The sequence below is a fragment of the Rhamphochromis longiceps genome, linkage group LG23 (assembly GCF_057381845.1).
Source record: "Rhamphochromis longiceps isolate RC_006_pf linkage group LG23, R_longiceps_female_GT1.1, whole genome shotgun sequence".
Lineage (NCBI taxonomy): Eukaryota > Metazoa > Chordata > Actinopteri > Cichliformes > Cichlidae > Rhamphochromis > Rhamphochromis longiceps.
In genome coordinates, this window is record NC_140578.1 from 25,225,599 (window position 1) to 25,248,046 (window position 22,448).

Here is a 22,448-nt window from a genome sequence, read left to right on the forward strand (position 1 = left end):
TCAGCTGCTTCGGCGCTATGTACAGTAGCGCTCAGAGTAAAGAAAATAAAAACAGAATTCAAATACGCTTAGTCTACCTGCAAAGTACAAACAGATATCCTCTTTTAGGGTCATACAGTCCCAGTCAAAAGTTTAAGACTCGAAAAATGGCAGAAAAAAAATCGTATTTTGCATGGTTGGATCTTAACAAGGTTCCAGGTAGAGCTTCAATATGCAACAAGAAGAAATGGAGTGAGACTAAACATTTTTTAATTGGTCTTAAACTTTTGTTTAGTAATGTTTAAAGAACAATAACTGTTGAACTGTTTACAGCCAACAGGTGGAAAAAAGTCACAGAGCAAAATTGTGTTTTAGAAAACAAATTTCACAACACAAAGACTTTAGACCTTCCTGGCGTTGACACACAGAGGTCAGAGGGATCTTCCAGGAGTGGCGATGCTGGTCATTTAATTTCAAACCTGTTGCTCTGGAGTGAGTTACTGTATCTAGATAAGATGAAATCCTGACTACTGGCCTCAGGTGTCTGCCACCATGTTTCAAACTGGTTTTAAAATCTATTTCTTCCATTATTCTGAACTGGTTCTAGACTGGGACAGTTGCTGTGAATTTAAAGATCAAAGTTTAGTCTAGTTGTACACAAAAATGTTTCCTACAAGCTAAATATTCTCCAGCCCAAAGTCAAGAGTGCTGCGGCTGACTTAAAAACCAAAGAAATCTCATGGGGCCCATCCAATCTTAACCTTCACTCTAACCAAAATACATCACTTTTACTTTCTCTTGTATTTCACTGAAAATTGTATTTAAAAACAAACCACACATAAAATACTAAAACTACTCAGTCATAAGTGTTACCAGGTGAGACATGAGTAATATCACCAACAACTACCATACTGCCTGTAAATACATTTATATAAATATGTTACTGTACATACTCGAGTAATGCCAAAAGTTGAAGTCTTTGAATATCAGGAAAATAAATCTGTTTGATCAAATACAAACAGGTGAAGTTTTATATTTTAAGACCTACTGCTCTCTTATTTAATTTCAGCCAGTTAAACGTCAGTTTTATATCATCACATTAAAGGTACTTTTTTCTTTTCTTTACACATTTACAGAGTTTTAGCACTTTTTGTTGTCTTCGGTCATTCGCAGTGTTTGCCGGTTATTCCGAGCTTTCACTGGCTGTGGGTTCAACCTCGGGCCTGTCAGTGACTTTTAGAGGCTTGAAAAGTGAAGCACAAAAGGGTTGATCTGCTTTTCATCTGACCAAGCCTTCACCTGCTGTGAAAGGAAGTAAAAAGCCTACTCACTGAGTTATCAAGGAAAAGAAATACTGAAATCCTCTTGACGTTTTCCCTTTTTTTTTTTTAGGTGGAATAAAGAAAAAAGCGTGTGGTAGCTCTTGTATCGCCTGAGCCATCTTTTCAGACGAGAGAAGAGATATTAAAACGTGACGATGGAGATGGTCGTGGGTTTAACCAGCATCATGGCGGTGAAGGAACCTCCTAAATCATTCATATAAAACTCAAACAGCCAGCTGGTTTTTCTATGTTTTTATTCTGTGAATAAATATCTGGGCCGCCTGCATTTGCTCAGTGAGCTGCAGCAGCTTTACATACACATGAAGAAGAAACAGAACGACACCAAACACGTTACATTCAGAATACTTTGGACTTGGATTTGGATCAGTTCACCTCATCCTACAATCACGTCATCTTATTGCTACTAGTGTCAAAAATATTGGTGTTTTGTGCTTCCTTTAAGTTCCTTTTTTAATTTGAAATGTAAACTGGATGAACTGATCCAAACCCGAGGAAAAAACAAAAACTGTTTGTGGATTTTCTAAGTTGTGGATTACATTACAGACTGTCTGGTTCAGTTTGTTTGCTCAAAAAGAAGTAAAAACAGTCAAGCGTGCTTCAGACACACAAAAACACATCTGCTTTTCAAGTATGACTGCTCCTCCAAAATAAAAGCCTTTAAATTTGAACAGCAGAAAATGAGAGGATCAACAAAGGAAGCAGTTCACTGGTTGTTAAACGAATGCTGGATGTTTTTAATTCCAACTTTAACTAGCTTAAAATGCAGGATTAATTAAGATGTAGATCCGAGGACTTACATGTGGAATTTTCACGTCTACAGCAGGAAAGAAAAAAATAAAGTACTCAAGCAGTTTCTTTTAATTCTCCATTTAAATAACACTGCATTTAAATGTTGTTTGGGGGGATTTTACAATTTGTGCCTAGAAACTACAGAGGCTGTCGTCAGACACTGGTAGAATTACCAATAAAGTTTTAAAAAGAAGTTCAATGAGGAGAAAGATTAAGAACCATCTATAAGATATATAGATGATTTATGAAGTCAAAAGAAAAGTAAGGTGAAACTGTCGAGTTGCTCTGTGTTATCTTAATCCTAGAGAACGTACAGGTTGCTAGGGAAACATGCGTATTCATTTTAAGGTCGATTACAAAGACTAGTGTAGCAAAAACCTCGCTTTAGTGGCTAACAGGCTGCTGCATTTGTGCAGTTTGTATGGAAGACTCCAACTTGTCTGACACTTGCCAACTGCTCACTGAGTGGTAGAGAAATTATGAAGACTGAGAACGGACCTCTGCAGACCGGTCGGCATCTTCGATGCCAACAACAGGCGATCACAGCAACCTGCTGACTATCAGAGCAACACAGTCTTTGCAACCAATTTCAACTCAGCGACAAGTCTCTAGGTCTCTATTAGCGAGACCTTAAAATGTTTAAACTGATTAAAATGTGACGCTTTCTGTTTTCAAACAAGGCCACTAAAGGATTTGTGATAATAACTAGAATAGTAAGAGTAGTAGTAGCAACTTTCACAGTACTCCTTAGTTACTTTAAAGCAACTCACAGGGACCAATCAACTCACTGTTTATGCCACATACTGAAATACACTAGACAGACTTTCAAAATAAAAGTATTGAAATATCTCCATTGCTGAGTGCATCCATTTTCTGCTGTGACTTCTTTAAACTAAGACAAAGTGTAAGAAAAACATTTTCTTGCATGTTTACAGTCATTCACTCTCCCTGCAGGAGCCCTGGCAGTGTCACGTCTGATATGCAGAAACGCTTTCAATGGTCAGGAGACGAAGTAGGAACTGAACTTTGGCTGGCTTGCTAAAGTAAATAAAAGAAAAGAAGGGTGAAAATTCCAGTTTTAGTGGAAAAACAACAACAATAAAAACAAAAAACCCTTTAACTCATCTGTCGCCACATTAAAAAACTGCTTACGAAAAAAAATAAGAAGAATAATTTTATGGTTCAAATACTATCCAAAAGTTTGACTGAAACACACACTGTCATCAAATCTGAACCCATCACCACACGAGACCGATCGACTACACATTTTTACACCTATTTACAGAGACTCGCCGTCCTCGGTTAATATACACAAACACTACAGTAATGTACAGTTTATCTTACATCGATTATCACAAACGCACATCAAAAAGTGTTTGGGGGGGAGGAGTTACATTCCATAACAAAGGTTTTATACTGCTGCTGCTCAGAATAAAAAGAACCGTCAACGTAAAAGCTGAAACACGGAAAATAAGAGTACTTCCACACTCAGAGTACACACACGCGATACAAAAACCCAACGACACCTAAAGAGAACATGATGACGAGCATTTACACTCGGAGGGAGGCGGCTGCTGCGCTAACAGATACTGTAAAGGTTTGTTTTCAGTTATTTCAGCGATGAGTCTACTTGCGATCTTTCCAGTTTTTTGTCTAAAGCACCGCCTGATCTCTTCCCCTCGCCGGCGGAGGCAAGCGCCCGGCCTCACACGCCTGAGCAGCGCATTCTCCATCACAGCAGCCCGTCCAGGTTCTCTTCGTTCTTCTTGGCCGTGCTGCCTTCCTGATGGGTGTACTGATTGTGGTAATCGCGGAGGATGGTGACGACGTCATGGTGGCCGAAGTGCACGGCCTCATCCATCGGCGTGTTCCCCCACCTGCACCAGACACGAAGAACTTTAAACACAAATCCACCTCGTTTCATTTAACACATCTGGCTCAAAGAAATTCCCTCCATCTCCATCTATCTAGATAAGGTTTTTTTTTTTTTTTTTACATGTATTTATTAAAAAGATAACTAAAGTAAAGTGTGGTCTCGGTTACCTGTCTTTGGGAACTGGGTTGACCTTGCAGGCCTCCAGCAGGAAGCGGACCACCTCAGCATGTCCTGAAACACACAAACATCGGGTCAGCTGACCGAACAGAGTAATTGCCATGACGACAACCTGACTGTACGCATTTCACCTTCAGCGGCGGCCACGTGCAGCGCTGTCCTCGAGTCGTAGTCCCTCTGCTCCATGTCCATGGAGGACAGCGCAAACCTGCACAAAGACAGAACAGCCAAGCAGGAAGGAAGGAGTGAGAGCCATGTGGAAACAACCAGACTAATTTGGACTTGGTTCAATCATGTGGGTTTCTTTAAGTTTCAAGCTCTTTGCGATGGTGCTGAAGGTAAATTACCTAAAGACTAGAAGTGATGTTTGCAGACTAAACTGGGGGGGAAAAGCCATCTAGTGGCTGACATCTTCATATCAGACCTCTACCTCCTTTTCCTTGGTGGACATGCTGCACCTCAGCTGTTCAGAAGAGACTCAAAACAGGCAAAGATGTCTTTCCCTTTTTGCAAACTCCCTGATTTTGGCTTCCCACAACTGCATGACTATTACTGACTGATATTTAAAATGCAGGCTCTGCCAATGAAAATGCAAAGAGCTAATTTAAGCGGTCCCTAAATCAGTACTGATGGTGTGTCCCCATGTGCTAATCACAGCCTTCCCCTGCACTGAGCAGCTTGAAGTTTACAGGACTAGTCTGAAGACAGACAGGCACACAACAAAAAATAAATGTGGATACAATAGATGGTGTGGGCTACTCCCACTAAGCAGTTCCGATTTAATGCGAGTGATGTTAAATAATAAAAACATTGCAATGATTTCTAACGCGATCTGTTCAACATCAGTTCAGATGTCCCATAAAAGCGAGGCTGTATCCATCCAGCTCTCAACTGAAATGGACTGAAATCAACCAATCACTTTCCACTTGGCCATAGACAACTATCCAGTAAACATGATTCGCTAGTTTCAGGAAAATGATCAGTTTACTAAAGATACATTATCCCCCTCCAAAGTGTCAAAATCCTGCAGTGTTTGCAGAACATCACAGCAGAAAAAGAGGAACCGTCAAGTAGTTTTATTCACATCCATCGTGGGAACCCAATGAATGGAATGAAAGACTTTATATTATTAGCCTGCAAAGATTAATTTAGAAATATTAACTTACAGGAACGTAGCAGAATGTAAAGATGAGAGCAGGACCCTGCTGATTTAAATTGGTGCCAAGTTTTAGTGCAGTTTTTTTCCCCCAAACCAACAAGTCAAATAATCCAATTGGTGTGCCTGGGCCCAAGTGATGTAGATGCTGTCATCAGATGGTGAGCGCTCAAGTCTACACGGAGGTTTGTGTACCTGCCTGTTATCTGTGTGTGGTGGCCAAAAATCATATATGAAATTAAAATCAAATGAATGTCTCCGTGCTGTCCAACGGTCCTGAGTGTTACTGACACTAAACCTGAGAGCTGGCGTACCTCCTGAGAGCTGACACGTCTCCTGTGTAAGCAGCAAACAGCAGGTTGATGACAGACTTCACCTGAAACACGAGAAAACAAAGCAGAGACCGTGATGCTATAATAATGCATCATAGCTTAGTGTTACTGTGTTTTTGAAATATGGTAGAACTGAAAAATCTAATATTTGTTGTTTTTCATGTGGTTTAATGTACAGTGAAAGACACCAATGATCAGGTTGTGTAAAGCTGGACAATAACACAGCTGATGCAGTAATCTTCCAGCAGATGGCGCTGTGGATTAAGCTTCCACAAACAAGGAGGGTAATCTGCCTTTTATGGTGACACTTAGAGTCAAAATCAACACAAACTGCTCTAAACCGCAGAAAATAATCAAAATAATTACATCAATGATCTCTGTTGGTGCGTTAAAAGGAACTTCCGCTTATGTTAGTTATGTTGCAGTGCAGTCTGAGTAGTGATGTCTGGTGATTTCTGATCAGTCTTTTTCAATCTGAACCCCACAGTAATGTAACTCAGACATTACTCACTGTGAAGAAGATCACAGCACACAAGCTAACAGCAGCTTTAATGGCTCAAAATATGCATCAAACATTCAGGATTTTAACACCGCACTCCAGCAGAAGGACATTTACAGCGTGTAAAGGTCAAAATAGTCGAGGTTGTGAAAATGGAGAAGGATGAAGGCTGATGGTGCTGGCGCTCACCCTCTGGTCTCCTCCCTCCCTGCGAGGATCCAGCTTCTTTGCAAAGTGCCTCAGGTTGTCATAGTTGTGGAAGTTACACAGGGAAACCAAATCCTAAAAGGAGAAAACATGACCCAAATATTAAAAAAGAATAATAAAAGTATCTTAGGGTGAGATAAAGGAGATAAAGGATTATTTTGAACTTTGAACTACTGGTGGTGGTCAGAGGGCCCGGTGGCGTCTGTGTCCGGCAGCCTCGCCTCTGTCAGTGCGCCCCAGGGCAGCTGTGGCTACAATGTAGCTTGCTATCGCCAGTGTGTGAATGTGTGTGTAAGATAAGATAAGATAAGATAAGATAACTCTTTATTGTCATTGCACAGTCATACATAGTACAGTAGTACAATGAAATTGGAAAAACTGTCCTACGTCGGCACTACATATAACACAACACGACACGATATGACACATCACAACGTAACAAACAACACAACACAGTATATTAACTTAGTATAAAAAAGAAGAATAAGTGTATGTGTATTGCACACTGTTATTATTGCACATTAATTATTATTGCACCTTGTTATAAATATAAATATTATTGTTATTGTTTTAAACATTGTTACCTCCCCCTAAAAAGTCCAGGGAGGTATCCAGTCAGGTCAGCTATTTGCATTGATCAGGGCTATTGCCCTGTTGTAAAAGCTGTCCTTGAGTCTATTTGTTCGGGACCTCAGCAGCCTGAACCTCCTGCCAGACGGCAGCAGCTTAAACACCCGGTGTCCTGGGTGTGTGCAGTCCCGTAGGATGCTGCGTGCCCTCTTGAGACAGCGAGTGCTGTACAGGTCCTTCAGGGAGGGAAGAGGATGTCCAATGATTTTTTGGGCCATGTTGATGACCCTCTGGAGTGTGAATGTGTGTGTGAATGGGTGAATGACTGAATGTAGTGTAAAGCGCTTTGGGGTCCTTAAGGACTAGAAAAGCGCTTCACAAATGCAGGCCATTTACCATTTTGAATCATGCAAAGCTACTCAAGCATAGTCCAGGAAATGACTTTAAAGATGATGTTACCGTGCAGAACTGGATGCCTCTGACGCTGTTGCCCAGCTTGTCGAGCGGAGGAGACCAACACATGATGCCCATCACGTTGGGAACGACCAGCAGGATCCCGCCAGCCACACCCGATTTAGCCGGCAGACCAACCTGAGGCAGAAAGAGAGAATGTGTGATGTGAGATTACCTGTTAAAAGTGTGGCTCACATCTTTCTTAAAGTAACCAACAGATCCCAACCCCCCCCCCAAAAAAACCATTACAGTAGAGCACTGTATTTTCAATTGTCTAAGTTATAGGAAACCCTGCAATTGTAGATTGCAGATTTTTAAAGTTCTGGTGCAAAACGGGAAAACAGGGAGATGGTAGCAGGTTGAACATGAGATCAGGACGAGGAGATACTGACGTGAAAAGCAAACTGTCCCGAGAAGTCATACATGCCGCAGGAGTGCATCAGACTCAGGGTGTTTCGCACAGACTCAGGGCTCAGCACACGCTCGCCCGTGATTGGACAGAAACCACCGTTGGCCAGAGTTGCCGCCATAACGCTGGCACTCTCACAGGTCACCTCGATGGAGCACAACTGATTGAGAAACAAAGATTCGTGAATGATTGGATCACAATGACAAACAAAAATCCTGTCCCATTAGTGATTCCACTGCATCAGGATGAGCTCTACTCACCTGGAAGTAGAAGTCCAGGATGGACGTCATGTCCGTCCCCTCTGGAAAACACTGTTAAAGATAAAAACACTTTAAAATGGGAACTCATAACACACCTGCTGCTTTTCTTCAAACAGAAAAAAGGAAAACCAAGAGACATCAAAGGATAAACCAGGTGATAAACTGATTAATTACTGGAACAGAAATCCTAATATTTATGCAGAAATACCAAAAATAAAATTCAAAATACAAAAGCTAAGAATGAAATCACAAAAGGAAGAAAAGCTTCCTTTTAAACAACAAAATCCCGTCTCAGTTGTCAGCAGCATCTAATCTCACCTTCTTCTCCTTCAGGTAGTAGCCAATGGCGAAGTTTCTGTCTCCAGACTCACGCTCTGACTGGAAACTGAGCCACACAGAGAGAGGAGAGAGGTTTATTTCATGATGCGACTCAGATCCTGTTACATGAACTCAAACTGAACCAGGAAGTTGCTGCGAGACCTGAGATCCACCTCAGAGATGCAGAACTGTTTTGTAAACAAGAAATCTGTCAAAGACATTAAAGTGCTTCATTTCATCTAAACATGGAAAATCTGTTTTATTTCTAACTCTGCTGCACTCACGTGGCATTGCTGAAGCCCACATACTCGTTTCCTGCCAGCTTGTTCATGAAGTTCATGACCTGCAGAGCAGAAGAGCAGATTCAGAGTAAACACGCAACACAAACACAAGACTACGAAGAAGGCTCAAGGACACTGAGCATACATATAAAAAAATAAATAAATAATAATGATAATGCAGAGCAGCTGACGCTAAAGTTAAAATTGAAAGAATAAAACTGAAACTTCTACAAATAAGTCACAATTGCTGGCATTAACACTTACTCAATTTAAGAAAACAAATATACAAATTTGGGTAGAAAATCATTGTTGTAACTTCATCAGTTATACATGAAATTACAACAATACAATTAAAATATCCAAAATAAACTTATAATTTTAGTACAAAATCATAAACTTAAATCTAAATTTTAACCAAAATATTGCAATTTGGAATATAATACTGAAATTATACAACTAAAATAATACTTAAAAAAGTAAAACTTTCACAATAAAATCATCCTTTACAGTTTAAAGATTACATTTTAAAGACAAAGGGATATTCAAAGTATTCAAAAAATAAGAGTAATTGTAATTTTAAATAGTCTAAATATTAAGAATATTAAATATTAAGATTTAAACCAAACTTTTGAGACTACAAAGTAAAAACGTTATGATTAAAGTAAAAACTATGTCAAGACTAAAGACAACAGAAAAGTTAATTAAATAAAAATGTTTAATGAATAATGTCGTATAAAACAACAATATATAAAAATAAAATTCAAATTTGACAAATGTCAATGAAATTTTGAGTGTGAAGCTAAAATTTCAAGAATAAAATTGAAAATAAAGTAGAAATATTCACAATTAGAATCAAATTTTTGAGAATAAAAACAATTTTAAAGTGTAAGTGTTGAAGAAAAAGGTATAATTCCAAGAATAATGTAGCCCTGACATTTTTTTTATATAACTTCAGTTTGGAAACTTCTCCTTCAGTCAATATTTAAATATTCAATAAATCTTCCCAATAGTACTCACATAATCAAATTTCTCAGCGTTGCTTGCCCCTTGCTGTAACACAAACAGAACCAATCAAAATATTCATAAAACAAAAACTGCAGTAATAAAAGCATGAAAAACGGTCACCCGTGTGACGACATTAGCACTATCACGTATGATCCACGTCTCTATGAAATTAAGCTACGGCAGGAAAACAGTGCAGGTTTACATCACTACTCATGTGACCAGTTAAAAAGACCATTCAGGCATGACGTCAGATGAATTAAGATTAGGGGTGGGAGACTAGCTGGAGATGGAGGTGAACGAAAATTGTTAAATCCACTCTGGGGCTTCTGCTTTTTTGAATAGAGAATTAAATAAAAGGTTCATTTAAATAAGTGACTTAAGAGCACAGCTACTGATTACTACAGGCGTGTTTACTGTATGGTTACGTGATTAGACTTTAAGGTGCAATCACACTGCGAGCCACAAAATTAAGTTCATATTTATCAATCTGCTGCTTCTACAGCTTTCTGTAGTCATTTACAGTAACTGGTGCGTTGGTGTGGCGTGGACGATGGGGAATTGTGTGAAATATTACGTTTCTTTAACACTGAAGCCTTTTTTTTGCATTTCTTTTCACTGGAAGTGAAAAGAAATGCAAAGAGATTCAGTGATTTCCAATCACTGAATCTCTACAAACCAGATGTTTGTAAAGAAGACTTCATTACAGTTTGTGTTGATCTCAGAGTATTACAGAGTCACCAGATCATCTAGATTTGGTTTGTCGAGGTATATTTGAATGAATTATGTATCACAGTATGTTTGTATCATTTAAGTTTTTCTTCTACTTGGATTGAAGTATGAGAAACAACAGCAGAGTCATTTTAAAGACGTCTGCTTTATAAAATATAATTTCACTCCTTGGTCATTTTAGTCCCTAAAATAAGGGGTTAAGGGTTAAAGGCTCCGGTTTACAGGTCAAAGTCAAAGAAAACTTCTGGTGCATTGTGGGAAATGTAGGAGCCACTGTATTTTAAGCCCAACAGTTGCTTCAGCCTTTCTGAGGCCAACATTTCTTTGTCCTACCTGTTTACAGATTTTATTGATAATTACGATAACTGACAAATACAGATGTTGATGTGGAATGAAACCTTACTTATTTTACACCTAATGTCATTTAAATTGTTTCAACTCTACTCGATTCTATTTGAGTCCTTTCATTAAATCATGTTTCCCTACATTTTTTATTATTATTACAGTAAAATTATAAACATTTCCAGAAATATTTATACAGTTGATCCAGATCAAGTTACGGAGCACTAATGTATTTAAACCTATAAATAAGAACCAAATTTAAAACTTTACTAAACACTGCAGAACTTCATCATTATTACTATAATACAGCAGTAGATGTAGATGGAGTGAGTGACTGTTATCTCTCAGATAACAGACTCAGTCATGTGGTTCGCAGTGTGAACTCACCTCCTTCGATTTAAATCAGACAAAAACCAAAACTTTGGCCAAATGTGACAAGAACAACAAAGCCTGAAGCACGGGGAACGTTACTGCCTTTATTCAACAGCCTGAGCATGAATTCTCATTTTCAGATCATGTAACAGTCTCCCTGAAAGCTGCTGCTCTACTTTTAAACTGCACCTCAGATATTTATAATTACTGCTGCCTGCAGAGTTTTTCTGGGCTCCAGCTTCACCTTTACTCTTTCATTTTGCTTTCCCAAAGTGATGCATGAATCTGCTGTGACCTCAGGTGAAAATCAAAGGTGGGACCCGGGGGTCCTGATCCCCTATTTCTAGGAAGACAGTGTTGTCCTCCCCAGTGCATCACTCTAAATATGACTGTATAAGGTTAAATAATATTATATGAGGCACCGAAAGCCCTCGTGTTAATTACACATGCAAAACAATAGATCTACATAAGTTCAGTCCAGTGCCTACTAGTGGTGCAACGGATCCAAAATCTCACGGTTCGGATCGGATCATGGTTTTAAGCTACGGATCGGCTCAATTTTAGGATCAGCAAAACAAAACAAAACAAAAAAAACAACCCAAAAAGACAAATTTAACGCGCCATTTACTTATTTAAGTATTTTTTGCCTATTAAAAAACATTCAACTCAAGACTCATTCCACGCAATTATATAAAAACTAATTAAGCTCACGAAGCTTGCCGTTGCCATGGAGATCCACCCATTTGTAGTTAGGGCAACAGAAGACACCTGGGACAGTTCAGCCATAACTTTAGACTTTTCCTGTTCATACATGCTTGGAACGATCTTGTCACTGAAGTGGATGCGCAACAGGATATCATGCAAGCACGTTCATCACAGTTTAAACCCCTTGTTTTGCACAACGGAATACGGCCTCACGTCTGCAGCTAAACACCCCAGTAGCTTTTGTAATAGCTTTATCCTGGACGGACTGGGCAGCAAAGGGCTGCTTAAACGCCGCAAACTCCTCTGCTTCTCCACCTGGACCGCTAGCGCTGGCCATAACTATGGCTTGACAGACTGACCACGCACACCATACACATACTTTTTTTCTTCTTTTTCGAATCTTCGGATCACGTGCGCGCCGAACCGTGGAGTGGGATCGGTTCGGATTACGGATCAACAGTGATCCGTTGCACCACTAGTGCCTACCAATCCCTAACTCTCTGACATCGTGAACAAATGATTGCTTCTGTAAATAAACAAGTGATAAAAAGAAATAAATAAATCCAGTTAGGCACTCTGGAGATGGCTGCGAAAACATAACTCACTCTGGAGTTATATTGTCCTTGTTGCTCATGACAAATCATCACTCTAGGGCTGCTCGATTATGGCAAAAATGATAATCACGATTATTTTCACTGAAATTGAGATCACGATTATTTGACGATATTTATTTAACCCTTTAAGACCTACTATAGAACCAAGTCCACCAGAGCTTATATTATTTTTTTTACATGCTGTAGTGCCATTTGTGGGAGCATTTCAAGTTGCTATACATCAATACAACTGTTATAGCCCATATTTTAATAATATGTATGCATTAAGTCCATAGTAATTACATAAATTGCAAAAAAGTGCAATAAACTACAAAAAAAATTGAAAATCGCTTTTGTTTTGTTTACATATATTTCTACTTGGAGAAATTTAAGAGGTTTATCCCTCAAAACTTTAAATACAATAAAGTTGCAAAAAATAGTTTCCCACCACAGGAAATTTATTTTGAGTGTCTTCATAGTTTTATTTTGGAGATACAGCAATTTTTATATACTGCAGGAAAAACAAAAAACAATCCTATGATGCAAATTTGCAAAGAAAACAGCAGGTGCATCATTTCACTGTGGGAAGTGTTACGAACAGCTGATAGGAACGGCAAAGCGTGTTTCTGGAATATTAGGTTTTTGTTCCTGCAAGCGCTTTTTATGCAATTTTTGCAAAGCTTTATGTGGAACGAAACCGTGACCGAGGACAAGCTGATGGCATCAGATGTAAGTACAACTCCTCCGGTTTCATATGCAAAACAAATTATTGCGCTAGCTTACACGGTTCAGGTTCTACAGGGATTTAACAATAGCTACGCAAAACGGAGCGTGCTGCTCTGACCGGCTTTAAAGGGTTAACAATGACTTTAAAAAATAATATAAAATAGTGTGCAACACCACTGAAGTTTTTTTTTTTTAAACTCTCTTTTCAACCAACAGCAGTCACTCTCCTCTCCAAATAACTTCTGCTTAGCTTTCCGAGCTTCCCTCGGGTCCTCTTAATCAGCGGTCTCCAACCTTTTTTGCGCCACGGACTGGTTTATGCCCGACAATATTTTCACGGACCGGCCTTTAAGGTGTCGCGGATAAATGAGGGAGGGGCTAATAATCGGCTCAGTCATTTTTAATGATTGTTGAAAGCCCAGATCGTAATCGTGATTAAAATTCGATTAATTGAGCAGCCCTACATCACTCTCAGAGAATTAAAACGGTGACTCTTCCTGCTTTTCTCTAACATATGATGGAGCTCTTAATCTGCCGCCAGAAAAGTTTCTCAAACTGACGGACCACACTTTTGAATAAAGACAGCAAAACATCCCCATGAATTTACGAGCATCGCCACTAACACGACTTATTCTTTCATACCGATTACTAAAGACAAACAAATTGCTTGAAAAGAAACATATGCACAAAAAAAGAGCTCCCTCTCCAGAGAAGAATGGAGTATGATATAAAACCAGTGTTTGTGCCAGAGCTGCACTGTTTATAATCCAGGTGTATAAACAGTTTGGTTTTTTTGAGGGGGGAGGGGAAATGCAGGCGGAAAAGTATAAAAAGCAACATTAAAACATTCATAGACAGCCATGTGGAGGCTAAAGCTTCTCACAAATCCAGATCAAATAAGGGAAAAAATAATTAAAAAGGAAAAATTACCAACGTCATTGACCTGAGGCTGTGTGGTCATAATTTCCCAAAGATCCTAATGCTGTAAAATATGCAACAACACATAAAACCACACAACGGGCCTTGAAAAGGTACATCACAAAGGAGAGCGTTTAAAGTGATTTAAACAGTGATTGGCTGGGACTCAAGAAAGCTGATTTTACATCTTGTGGGAATGATTATCAGAAGTGGAAAAGTTCACCTTTTTCCTCTGCTGACGACATACATTATGTCCACTCAGCTGGATATTCATTTGCAACAATCATCTTCATACAATGTTTCTACCAAAAGAGATACACGAGATGATTCATCATAACATTACCAACATAAAATGTTTCTTTTTAAGGATGGAAAGCTGGGCTGTTTATCCGATTGTTCAGTCTGACGTCACTAGCCGTGTCTGGGTCTAAACTCCGCTGCAGGTCCATATATCAAACGATCACTATGGCATTACTGAGAGTTGAAAAACTGTCTAAAGTCTTTCATCTTTAATAAAATGATCAGCGTTCTGCTCTACCAGGTGTAACAATTGAGTTTAACATCCAGGCATCCATGAAAACGGAATTTATGACATTTAACGGAGTTGGAAGTTACCAGGGAGTTAGCTCGCTAGCTTCTATCTAAATACAATATAGCATGTCCTGACTGCGGGGTTTTGGAAACAAATTAAAACGTACAGCTCTGCTATCACTTCCAACATAAATGAAGACAGAAAACTAAACAGCAGTGACGTTTGTAGGGTTACTGAAGTTTGGCTAGCTGGTATATAATGATGTGCTGCGTGACCGCTAGCGACACAGCTATGTTAGCATAATATAAACAAGCTAACTTTTTTTCCACTCGATAAAAGTTAACGTGAGTGTTCTCGGTGGTCAGGAACAAATGTAATCGCATGGCAGGATGCTGTAAAAGGACCAAACTTCAGCCAGGAGAACAACTGAGATAATCCATCCACAATAGGTCAAGGGTCAACAGTGATCACTGACTGTTTTAGGAGCTTTTTGAGATCAAATAGAAGAAAATACATAACATTAAACATGTTAACAACACAAAAGCCATATTAAACGCAGACTACTTTAGACCCGGAAGTAGGATTCGTCGCGTCATCACTGAACAACCGGATAGTGTTGGAGGGAGGAGATTTGGATAAGGAAATCAGGAATAGAATAGCTGACCTCTCTCACACTTAAAACTATTAAATAACTGGGTCATAATGAAATGACAAACTTAAAGAACTCAGTTTAATTTTTTTATAGATATGATTTTCTTTTTCTGTGGATTCCTGTAGATGAATCCTAAATCCTTCCTCCCTCGAGAGTAAACCGCCTACAGTGTGACTCATAAGGACCTTTTCAATATAAAAGCATAATGATGGAGACAAAGAATTACTAACCCTGATGTAATATAATCCTTTCCCTAAATCTTCTACATTTCACAGTCCAGTAGATGTGTTAACATCATTTTGGAGTTGTGCTGCTGTTTTTAAACAAATGATGAAGCAGTGTTAGTTTATGGAAATCTTTTCAAACAAACCTTTATGAAAAGAGACGGTACGATAGTGGAAAGCACAGCGGCTTTATTTTCCTTTTGTTGAGTTAATTGTGCAATTTTTTTGCTCTTCTCTAACATCAAGTCTGAGGCTGAAAACTGCTGTGATTTTGCTCTTTTAGGATAAGGAGGAGTTCTGGGCGGGTTCTTGCTGTCAGGGTAAAATAGATTAGAGATTTTTGTATTGGGTGTTATGGGCAGCAAATTTTCTTCTTACAGCTAGTTGAGGAGTTTGCCGTGTTTTGAGTTTGTAAGTCATATCTCTACATCTCCAAGATAAAAACTGCAGAGAACACAAGAGTATCCGCGTTTCTTCTCAGCAGTCGGCACGTAGAGCTCTGCAACATCACAAACTCACTTTCATGTAGTTTTCTTTTTACTTCCCTCTAGTATCAGATCTGGGACATAACATACTGAAATGTTAAAAATACAACCATCAGTGGAAACACTTTTCTGCCTACAAGTGGCTGAATCAGTTCTTCCCTTTACTTTAATATTGTATCTGGGGCCTCGCAGAGCTGGCAGAAATAGGAGCTTTGGCACATTTAGAGTTGTTGCTCAGCACCAGGTTTAGAGGGCAATCACTTTTTCCCCTTAATAACAAACACCTTCATTTAAAAACTGCATTTTGTGTTTAATTGTGTCATCTGTGGTTAACATTTAAATTTGTTTGATGATCTAAAACATTTACGTGTGACAAACATACAAAACAATAGATAATCAGGAACAGGACAAACACTTTTTCACAGTGTTGGGTCAAAATCTGATGGTAACAAAGGCTGCTGTGTTATCCTGCAAGTCAGCTATTACAGTTTGAGGAGTTTGACCTCAGATGTGTTCTCACTCAGCTGCCTGTCCTTGATCTGAATAGCTGTACTGTTTCTGGAGATAAACATGCATAAAACTTGCCCTTACCCTGTATCTCCCTCATTACATTTGCTCAGTTTTGACCTGCTAATTTATAAACCACTGCACTGTTAGCAGCCTCACTCTGTCTATTTCTATTTTCTGTGTAATGGAAATGCTTCTTCACCTTTTCAGCCATTTTGTTGCAATACTGTATTTGTTTTAGTAAGCCAGACATTTTTGGCTGCTTTAACCATTTTCCAGCTTTTGGGAAAAATAAAGTATGCAATGCTGTTTCCTACAAGCACTCCAACATGTTCACTTCCAGGATTTGCCTGAAGATTTTCCAACTTGTTTGATTTTGCGTTCCATCTCTCTCTTATTGAATGTAATTAAACTCCTCTCTAAAAAGCCCTCCTGGACTCATCCTCACCGGCCAAATGAGGAAGGAGTTTTTAATTTTGATTCAATCAGCAGGTGGTGCTCTTGTATTCACCGCAGCTCCCTGTGCGTCTGTACGCAGGTCAGAGGAGGATATTTAATGAAACTCTCGGGTAATAGAAGAGTTCTCTGATTAAATGTGGTGGAGCTGACCTGCTCTCCAGCTCCACCCACTCTGTGGAGTGTGTGTGCGCAGGATCTCCGAGCGATGCCGCTTTCAACCAAATCCCCTTTCAGCATGATTATCTATAACCTTAATCTCCCTGTATACACTAATCTGGCGGAAACACGTTCTGCACACGATTATAATTTTATTCCATTCAATTTCTCTCCAACTATTTTACTCCCTGCTCCAGTCAGACATCCAGAAAAATCATCTTTAGGGGAGTAAAACGTAAATCTACATATGTGGATTTATAAAACGAAAACGAAGCAAAAATCACAGGGGCCTCAAATCAAATTTACGGGGTTGTGATTGAACATTTGCTTCCACAGTGAATATATGTAGAATAAAAGCTTACCTTAATGAGGGAGGTGCAGACAATAGCACCAGCATTAACCATGGGGTTGTGTGGTTTATCTGCAGGACAGGAAATAGAAGTTAATAAGAGCAGGTTTTAGCAAGCTAATGCTACAGGAACACCTTCACTGAGCACATCACAGCCACATACTACTCTGTTGTATATAAGCTGATAGAGTCCACAGTTTATTATTCCGTATTATATTGTTTGATGTTCTTTTTAAAAATTGGCCACTCTGCTGATGGAAGTCCTGCTCATGTTTCTGATTAGCCAGATACTGCAAGCTCCGCCTCTTTGTTCTACAAGCCCTTGGAAAAGCAACTTGGGAACACAGTAATTTGTGACTTACTGTTTACTTTCTCAAAAAGTATACAGTAAAAGAAAAAGAAGGGAAGCCTTTTTGTGCCAGAGATCAAAACACAAGTGAATAATCTACTGAGTGAACTAAAAAAACATATAGGGCACAATTACAACACTTCCCCTCTGAGTTGTAATCGTCGTAAGCAACAGGAAGAGCCATGTTTCCTTCTTTTCACTTTTTTTAAAGGGAAAATAAACAGCTGGAATATCTGTGCCACCACCGACTTCTCTGCTCGGTTTGATAACAACAAAGAGGAAACCTGGAAACGTTCTCACACCAGTTTCCGCTCAGAGAAGCTACAGACACAATAAAACCCAACTCTATTCAGGTTGAACAAAAACTGCTAACCGTATTTGTATTCAACATATGACATTACTTCACTTCACCAAGTTACTGCTCTTTAACATTTCGACATGGTGAGTATTGCAGCAACATGTGTTCCAATGTATAAGCTTTGTTCAACTGCAAATAAAATCCTCAAAGTTAAACTTTGTCAACATCTCTTATCCAAGCAAACAAAACCAGAATAATCTCACAGATATAAAACCAGAGACAGACATAAAAAAAACAAAAAAACAAACATATGAACAAGGAATGGAAGGAGTGTTTTAAACATGTGATATGTGCAAAGTACAAACACACAACAACAGTCAACATATGGCTTCCCTAAACACTCCCGGTTGAGCACCTAAACACGCCATTAAATCTAAAATAAATTCAAACTTATTCACTCATTTCTTGGTTTTTTTAAATTGATTAAAAGCATATGCTTCACAATGATTCAACCAAAACCCCAAATCTCCATGAAATTAATGCCCACGATAGGTGAACGTAACCTTCTGACCACAGCTGTATGAGGATTACTCTGAACTGTGCAAGATGCAAAGTTACTCAAGTAGAGTCCAGAAATAAAGTGTTTTTTTGAGCTCATAAGGCCCACTGTGCTCGAAGAACAAATGACCTGCTCTATATTGAGATAACTGATATCGCCTGACATCCTCGGTGTATTTCAGACCTGTGGGAAACCACGCTCTGATTCCCCTGCACTGCAGGACTGATACTAAAAGAGCGCCTCTGTGTCTCGGCTGCTCTGTTCTGCCTGCTTTTTAAGGAACCACATGCCAACAGCTTGTTGTTTTTCAAGTTTTTTCTGTCTCCGTTACACACTGCCCACTTTGTTTTATCCAACTACGCTCCTTAACAATTTATCATGGCGCCATGGAAACCAGGCCACGTGAATGGCTCCTCTTACAGAGACTGCATGCACCTGTGCGCCATGTGAAGGTGTGAAGTGACCGATTCCTCACCGTCCTCGTTCAGGAAGAGCTTGTTGAAGCGCAGGCCGCTGGGCTCTTTGCCGATGAAGCGATGTACGTACTCGGTGCCGTGGTCGTGAACGGCGATGGCGTATTTCAGCGGCTTCACGCAGGACTGCAGACAGAAGGGAACTTTGGTGTCGCCGACAGTGTGCCTGCGAAAGACACAAGTGTATCACTTATACACTTATACCTTCAAACTCTTAAGGTGTATGTTAGTAGTTTTTCAGAGTCAGAGGAAATAGAAAATCTCTCTAAATCTACGTAATGATAAGTCTGGCTTTTACCACATCCCCATTTTCTCATATCTGACAGCCACTTGTGAAAAATACATTTACTACAAAGCTTCTGGTGAAGAAACCATCCTCTGTAGGTTCTTCTACACGTAGTCAGAATACCTCTGTCCGTCGACTGTGCACAGGGCGACGGCCCACAGGTCTGGGCTGAAGCGTGCCAGCTGGGGAATATAGTCTGCCACCTACAGGGTGAAGAAACAATGAGGTTTAATCTGACCTATTCCTCACTCCCAACCATCTTGTCCTGGCTGTTATTTAATGTCACAAAGTATTCGACAAACAGACAAATGACTCACAATGTTAAAACTGGTCTATAAGGAACGGTTAGATACAGTTCTACTCAGCTCTGCTCTCACTGACCTGCCCTCCAGACATTTTTTTGGCGTTTTCGTACAGCTCGTCGATGTGAGCAGAGAAGGACTGGAAGTCTGGAATAACAAACTTCTTCCTGAAGGCCTGGGTGAGCAAAACGATGTTGCTCTGGACACATCTGAGGCAGGAAAGAGAAATATTTAGGCTGAGGAGTACAGAATGTCCTTATTGACCTTTATGACTGCTTCAAATCCTCTGAGACTTTAATGACAAGTATGGAGCTAGTTAACGGACACAAAGCGACCGTGGCTCAGGGGGCTGGGAATCGCATCTGTAACCGGAAGGTCGCCGGTTCGATCCCCGGGCTCTCTGTCCTGGTCGTTGTGTCCTTGGGCAAGACACTTTACCCTACCGCCTACTGGTGTTGGCCAGAGGGGCCGATGGCGCGATATGGCAGCCTGGCTTCTGTCAGTCTGCCCCAGGGCAGCTGTGGCTACAACTGTAGCTGCCTCCACCAGTGTGTGAATGTGAGAGTGAATGAATAGTGGTATTGTAAAGCGCTTTGGGTGCCTTGAAAAGCGCTATATAAATCCATTATTATTATAAAGCTTTTAACCCTAGAACACTATCGCTATAAATAGTAACACGATCACTAATGCCGGGTGATTTTTACCCGATATAATATAACCAATGAAAGGTAATCAAATATATCAAAATATGACAACACATGACAAATTAGAGTGGTCTTCTTTTACTTTAAACTGTGCCATGTCTAACAAAATGAAAAATAAGACTCCTAAAACAAAATAATGACTCTGGAAAGCTGGTCTTTGGTCCACCCATTCCTGGGACATTTGAGACTTCCCTGGTGATGGCACAGGCTCCTCGACACGCAAACAGCTGCAGGAGAGTGAAATCATATAAATGTATTTTCTCGGGTGTAAATCACCCAGCGATAGTGTTCTAGGGTTAAGGTCACGCATTACTAAATATAACATTAGATATAATTAGGGAATGTTCTGATTTTTGAACACTAGATAAGACTAAATACAGTGAGTCTGCGCTCCCTCGCTCAGCTCGTTTCCTCTTAATAACACCTAAACTTGAGGAGTCTGAGTAGAGAGTATAGCCGTGTATGCGTCACAATTCATCCTGCTGCTTCTGTCAGCAGGCATATCATCAATAAACACCAGTGGTCTGGTTCTACTGGGAGCCATACATGCCCATAACCATAACACTACCTCCACCATGTTTGACAGATATGCTTCAGACCAGGAGCCGTTTCTTTGGTTCAAGCTCATTTTGGTTTCATCTCTCTAAAACATTTGTTTCCAGATCTGTGGAGTCTCTTTCAGATATTCTCTGGTAAAGTCTAATCTGGCCTTGCTTTTTTTGAGTGTAACCAGTGGTTTGCATCTTTTTATAAACCTTATAAAAGGCTGACGGGCTTGTCAGTCAATTGTCCAAGTACTTTTGAGGATCTAAAAATTGTAAAAAAAAAAGAATTGTGTAAAAAAAGAAAAAGTCTAATTTATAAAAAAGAGTTAATAAAATACTTTTATTAAATCCCTTGAGTTAAAGCTGAAAGTGTGCATTTCAAAGACCGACTGTGGTGCTGGTGTACAGACGGGCCTGACTATATTTGCTTTTCTGGTTCAAAGCTTCTATTTCCAGGCTAAAATTTTCCAGTAAGCGTTCTGGGAGAGCTGTATCCTCAGCTCGACTCGGCCGACTCTGTTGACCTTTCGCTGTGGCTGCTGTAGTTTTAGGAAAAGATCCCCACTTGTTCCCTCGCAGCATGGAATTAAAATTACACAATAAAAGAAAATAGGTACTCCTTTTCCCAACATGTTCTGTACTCTAGATCACCCCTAAAGCAGCATGGTCTGGCTTTTTTTTACCACTTATAGATTTTGTCCTGGGCCTTTTTATGCGAGCAATTATGGATGCAGACCTCGTAGTAAACACAGCTCCACGTAACAAGGCGGTGAGATAGAAGCTCTCCGTTAGCAGAGAGATTTACAGCTTGGCTATCTTACTGCATCCGAGCGGTCTAATCCCTGCAGAGAAAACACACGCTACACTCCACCGCCCGCTCACGTGCTTCCCTCTGAGAGGTTCTATAAATAAGCCCAGGGCGCGGAAGTGATGGACGCCAGCCAGGAGCGCCGGCTCGGGGTCTGTTCAGTGAGGATTTTTTGCTCCCCGGTGAGCCATCATATGCCTGATCTCACCAAGCTGCCACCCAGTTCTGTCTCACTGTCGTTTCCTCCGGGAGGGTGGTGGGGGTCACACAGCAGTGATCCAATGACACAAGGGGGTGGGTGGAGGTGGGGATGTCATTTTACTCCACATATCTTTCTTTCCTCTCCAGCTGTGTTTCAACAACCGGTTTGGGTGGCTAAAAATGTTCTGATTACCAAATAAACATGAATTTGAAGGTCGTGTGATGGCCCCCTGCAGACCCAAGTCAGCAACATCCACCATCACAGAACATATCGGCCGTGATCGAGTGCAGTTGTATTCTCTGAGCACTGCCGTTTTTCCTGTTCCTCAGTCCTCGGGTCAAAGTAAAGTCATGTGGAAAAGGAGGCAGGAGGTAAACTTGTGGACTTTTCAAGTGCACCATCATTCTGAGTTAGATTACAAGGAACATTGTTAAGTTTTTTATGCAAAGTGGAAACTAAAAACACCTTGTTTTTCTTCCCCCTTTCAGAATAAGCAGCCAGTGTCAAAATTAAACCTCC

General features: G+C 40.0%; 1 protein-coding gene across 3 annotated transcripts in view; it reads right to left on the reverse strand.

Annotated features, from left to right (window-relative positions):
• Positions 1-2,128: 2,128 nt before the first annotated feature.
• LOC146642047 (glutaminase kidney isoform, mitochondrial) overlaps positions 2,129-22,448 on the reverse strand; it is a 33,318-nt gene continuing 12,998 nt past the window's right edge. For all 3 annotated transcript variants that reach the window (XM_085397600.1, XM_085397599.1, XM_085397601.1), the window contains exons 4-18: positions 19,750-19,879; positions 19,492-19,571; positions 19,085-19,248; positions 17,417-17,475; positions 9,667-9,699; positions 8,653-8,711; positions 8,369-8,435; positions 8,051-8,101; positions 7,774-7,950; positions 7,388-7,519; positions 6,341-6,433; positions 5,635-5,696; positions 4,296-4,372; positions 4,155-4,218; positions 2,129-3,988 (exon numbers count right to left, since the gene is read on the reverse strand). In XM_085397600.1, the coding sequence (XP_085253726.1) occupies positions 3,844-3,988; positions 4,155-4,218; positions 4,296-4,372; positions 5,635-5,696; positions 6,341-6,433; positions 7,388-7,519; positions 7,774-7,950; positions 8,051-8,101; positions 8,369-8,435; positions 8,653-8,711; positions 9,667-9,699; positions 17,417-17,475; positions 19,085-19,248; positions 19,492-19,571; positions 19,750-19,879 (1,393 nt within the window). In that variant the 3' untranslated portion in view covers positions 2,129-3,843. The remainder of the gene's footprint in view (positions 3,989-4,154; positions 4,219-4,295; positions 4,373-5,634; positions 5,697-6,340; positions 6,434-7,387; positions 7,520-7,773; positions 7,951-8,050; positions 8,102-8,368; positions 8,436-8,652; positions 8,712-9,666; positions 9,700-17,416; positions 17,476-19,084; positions 19,249-19,491; positions 19,572-19,749; positions 19,880-22,448) is intronic.